Source organism: Neoarthrinium moseri (genome assembly GCF_022829205.1).
Source record: "Neoarthrinium moseri strain CBS 164.80 chromosome Unknown scaffold177_Wmoseri_CBS_16480, whole genome shotgun sequence".
NCBI lineage: Eukaryota > Fungi > Ascomycota > Sordariomycetes > Amphisphaeriales > Apiosporaceae > Neoarthrinium > Neoarthrinium moseri.
In genome coordinates, this window is record NW_026055291.1 from 1 (window position 1) to 4,565 (window position 4,565).

The 4,565-nt window shown below is 49.4% G+C and overlaps 1 protein-coding gene across 1 annotated transcript; it reads left to right on the forward strand.

Annotated features, from left to right (window-relative positions):
• Positions 1–3,377: 3,377 nt before the first annotated feature.
• On the forward strand, positions 3,378–4,528 carry JN550_013906 (uncharacterized protein; the record flags this gene model as incomplete). Its single annotated transcript, XM_049312545.1, has 4 exons — positions 3,378–3,543; positions 3,608–4,179; positions 4,234–4,255; positions 4,305–4,528. 4 exons carry the CDS (start codon positions 3,378–3,380, stop codon positions 4,526–4,528), a joined length of 984 nt encoding a protein of 327 aa, XP_049164125.1.
• Positions 4,529–4,565: the final 37 nt, after the last annotated feature.

Consider the following 4,565-nt stretch of genomic DNA (forward strand, 5'->3'; position numbering starts at 1 on the left):
GCGTAACCGGACGGGCCAACTGAACAACGATTCTCTTACGCTCACTGGCACCCAATCTGCAAATCCCACTTCGACAGGAGATGATCGTATCCAGGATCTTGTGTCAACCGTTCGACAACGTGATTCTATCATCGCCGAGTTGCAGCTACAAATGCAGCGTATTCAAGAACAGATGAATAGATTGACAGTAACGGGATAAATAAATCATCCACGGAAAACCTTTGTCTCAAGAATTCATTGAGCAGAGGACATGGTGCAATTGGAGGATGGTTATGATTGATTTCCTTCCATTTTCCTATATTTGTTTACAATTTGTCATCTTTTATTTAAATTATAACAGGTTTGAGATCAGATTGTGTCTTTCGTTACAGAATCGTTTAGTTGTGGGCAACAGGCAGTCCATATAGAGTCGTCCACTCACAAACATCGCGTTGAATAGTAGTGTTACTGAAGGTCTACAGCCAACATATATTAATGAATCGCCCACCTGAAGAGACAGAATGAATGATGTCAATACCTAGCTGTTAATCGATCCATTGATGGAGTAACAATGCTGTTCCATTGACACTTGAAGAATTGTCTGTTGGCATATCGACAACTCAAATAGAGTTGTCCTATCGCAAACATTACTTTGATGAGTAATACTGCTCTAGATCTACAGAAAGGCTATAGAAGAACCCTTAGCCTACTTGAGCTCCTAGATAACTGAATATACCGCCTTCCACCCATTTACTGGTGAGACTGAAAGTCGCATGGGAAGGAGATGCGAGGTCGGGGAACTAGGGGTCAGCGGGAAGACGGGAGCTCCTGTACGTAATCATCTGTACTTGTTATGTGGGCGAGCAGGTTGCAGAAACTCTGTACCTGTCCCCGTCCTCTGCCGTTCTTGCCGAACTTTGAAGCCGAAGAGTTAGGCTCGTCCGGTCTCCGATGCTAGTCACTAATGAGGGATTTGACCGGACGCTGGACGTTAAACAGTAAGAGAAGTATTTCCATGCACTGTGGTGAGTTCTTGAGCCATCCGCCGCAATTGCTCATAGGCCCAACGGTCCGACCCTGTTGTTCTGGTCGTGGTGATCACGGACTAAGGGCTGACTGGGTGGGGGATCCATCTTTGCTAGCCGCCCAAGACATCGCCCAGATAGGGTCGACTGCCTGAACCTGACACTAGGTCCGTAGCCAGCAACACGGACACGTGTCATGTACCATTTTGAGATGCGTTCTATTTTGGCCGCCCAATCCGTGCGCCCGTTCTAGCACGACACGGGGAGGGCAATTGCTGAGACCCGAGGCTTCCCACGGAGTCAATTACAGCGAAAGGAGCCTTCCGTTTTCTTGATGTCGACAAGAGTCGATTGCCTCCTAGAGATATGAGAAGGCACCATTGACGCGACCGTATGAATGCGGTCCTTGGGGGGACACGTGCAGCCTTGTCGTACCTCGCCACCAAATGTAGGTCCCGCCCACAAGCCGCGTAGTGCCCAGGTCGAGTACGTATCAACGTAGTGTCGGGGAATTGACTTCTTGTCAGTAGCTATGCCGCTTCGAGAGAAGTTATCTCTGCTGAAGGTCAACCATACATGAGAGGAACGGTGTGAATAGAGGTCGGGAGCCAGCTCGAACCTGCCACATTTTTTTGTGCCAAGCTTGCAAAACACCGGAGCATTGACGTGCAGCTGGGGGCGCTGACTACGGCATTCCACAACTCTCAATGTACCAAAACCCATTCCCGAAACACATTCTTCTCCACTACGTTTTACTCCTTTCGGTGATTTTGGGTAGGGTTTCCCAGTATCGCCCGAAATAGCAAGTTACCTTCACAGTCACTTGGTTACCACTCCCTTTGGTGATAAGCTGATCTCCGCCCTTCAGCACCTCGACTACCCTGGGTTCGTGATAGGCTTCGATTCCCTGATGTGGCCTTGGCATGGTGATCAACCGAATAGCATGCTGAGCGCATTCGCTGAATCACAGCTTGTGGCTACTAACTGAACTAAGTCTGAAGCAGAGGCCTCATCTCCATGCAAGGCTGCATCAGTGTTTGGCGTAGGGCCCTGGCTGCATACCTATGCCTAGCGCTCGCCCGATCAGATGTGTATTTCCCCCACTAGCTGGCGCCCTGCCACGGCGTCGTCCTCCGCAGCCTACTGACTGCCATGGTACTATACTTGAGTTTTAGCCCACGGTCTGCGATGTAAGAAGTCCAAGTTTCAGCCAAATCGGCTGTATATTACCGCACCTGCTGGGGTCCATCGTGTAGGAGCTTACAAGCTCAAACCCTAGAGCAAAGGTTTGGGTAGGTTAGCCAACTCGAGATTGAAACTTCGCATGAGCCCTTCTAGAGCGACCAGGGTCTGTCGGGCCGGTATACCATGAACTTAAGTCCAATAACCCACAAGCCACACCCGGCTCTGATCTAGATTGGATTAATGCTTAATAGAGGCATACAATCATTCCACCATTAGCAATGCTAGCGACATGAAAGCTCAGCACTGCAAGGTGGCGACCTGTTCTATCGATGTGCATATTGCAATAGAACCACCGGATACTATTCGAGCAGCCGAAAGGCAAGGCTGAGGATCGTAACTGGGCCACTTGGAAGTCTAAAAGATGTCGATCCGCCACAAGCTCCAACAATATTCCCCACAGCGGCAGCGAAGTGCGCTGTGCTTCGCAGCCGCCACAATCCGGACCTGCCACCCGGACGGTACAAATGGACATTTATTGGAGAGTTACCCAGATTTTCAAGTCCCAAAGCTGCGCCAAAAGGGCCCGAAATGGTCAAAGCAACTCGGCTAACCCGAGTCTACTGTAGGTGATGAATGGCGGGAAGGTAAATATTCCATGATGGTCCATTGTCAACTTCAGGTCTGTGATCACTTTTAGCAAACATTCAGCTCCTCGTTAGCGATGGTACACAGCCGACAAATCAATACTATTTAAACCGTTCGTTACAACTAGGACTAAAGCATATCCAAGTTTTCAACCTGTACAAATTTGAGCTGGTCCCGAAAAAAAAAATCACTATGTTACAAAGGACATACCACATCCTGGCAGATCATGGGCCAACGAGCGCTGAGCAAGTCAGACTATGGGTTCAATCGCTTATAGCGCTCTTGGTTGCGAGGCTCATCTACCGAATCTTGATTTATCCAGGGTTCGTCTCCCCATTAAGGCATCTACCCGGTCCCAAGGTAAGATACTAATTAAGTTTCAACCCGGAGCCGCAGGGCTGACCTTCCAAGAACAATCATTATCTGCTCGGACAGCTGGTGAACCAGTACCGCGCCTCAACGCCAACACAGCTTTTCCAACAGTGGTCATCTCAATGGCCAGATAGTCCCTTCATTCGTTTCAAAGGGCTTGCTAACTCCGACATGCTGTTGGTGAACACCATCGAAGCTCATAGGCAAGTCTTGCAGACGTGTTGCTATGATTTCCAAAAGCCAGGGTTTTTCGCTCGTCTCGTCGGTGAGATTGCCGGGGCCGGGCTTCTCTTTGCCGAGGCAGACGATCACAAGCGCCAGAGGAGGTTTGTACAAAGTGTGTCGGCCTTCAAATTCCATCAGAGATGAGACTTTTCTGCTGACATCGACTTGTAATCTAGACGTCTTCACGCCGCCAAATCTTCGGAAGCTATTTCCAGTCTTTCAGTGTAAAGCGAAGGAGCTCACTACGTATCTATCGTCGTTCCTCGAAAGAAGCGGAGAACACGAAATTGAAGTGTGTGCGAATGAGTTCATCAGTCTATGGTTCCCAAGGCTTGTGTGGTCACGACAAGTCCAGTCGGTTTTCACGAAAGCGACGCTAGATATCATTGGGGTGACGACACTTGGCGTTGAATTGGAGAACCTTCGAACTCCAGACGTGAAGCTCGACTTTCTCTCGTGTTACAACCGGATGATGGAGCAGTCAAAATGGAGTGCACTGATTAGTTTTATCAATGTGCAGGTACCCATCCGCCGGTGGGTTCCCCTGGAAGCAAACCGGGGCTTTGTGCGGGCCAGCAACGCAGTGCGGGAGATACTCAAGGAGTGCATCCGCGAACGAATGCAGGCGATGCTGAAACACCACGATTTAGGCCAGCGGGAGACTGTTCCTCGAGATCTGTTGAGCTACTTGATAGGAGAGCGGATCTCGAGTAAGAGCGAATTGTCCAACGAACAAATCCTGGGGCATGTGAGTGCGATCCTATGTTCTGGAGTAAATGGATGCCTGGCTAATCGATGCAAGCTTATGAACTTTCTTTCTGCTGGTAAGCTAAATGATCCCTCACTTGCCATCCTTGTAGATAACCTCTCAAGGCCATGAGACAACAGCAGGGGCGATGACTTGGGCCGTATATGTTCTAGCCACCAACCAAGAGATACAAGATCACTTGTATGCCGAAATCAGGGAACTTCGTTCCAACAATCCGGCCCAAGACTACACAACCGTGGATCGGCTTCCTTATCTCCATAATTTCGTGCGTGAATTACTTCGGCTCTACAGTCCAGGTTCGTCAATTATCCGTCGCGTGTCATGCTGATTCAATAGCTTACTCGTTCTGGCCAGCTGTCTTCACC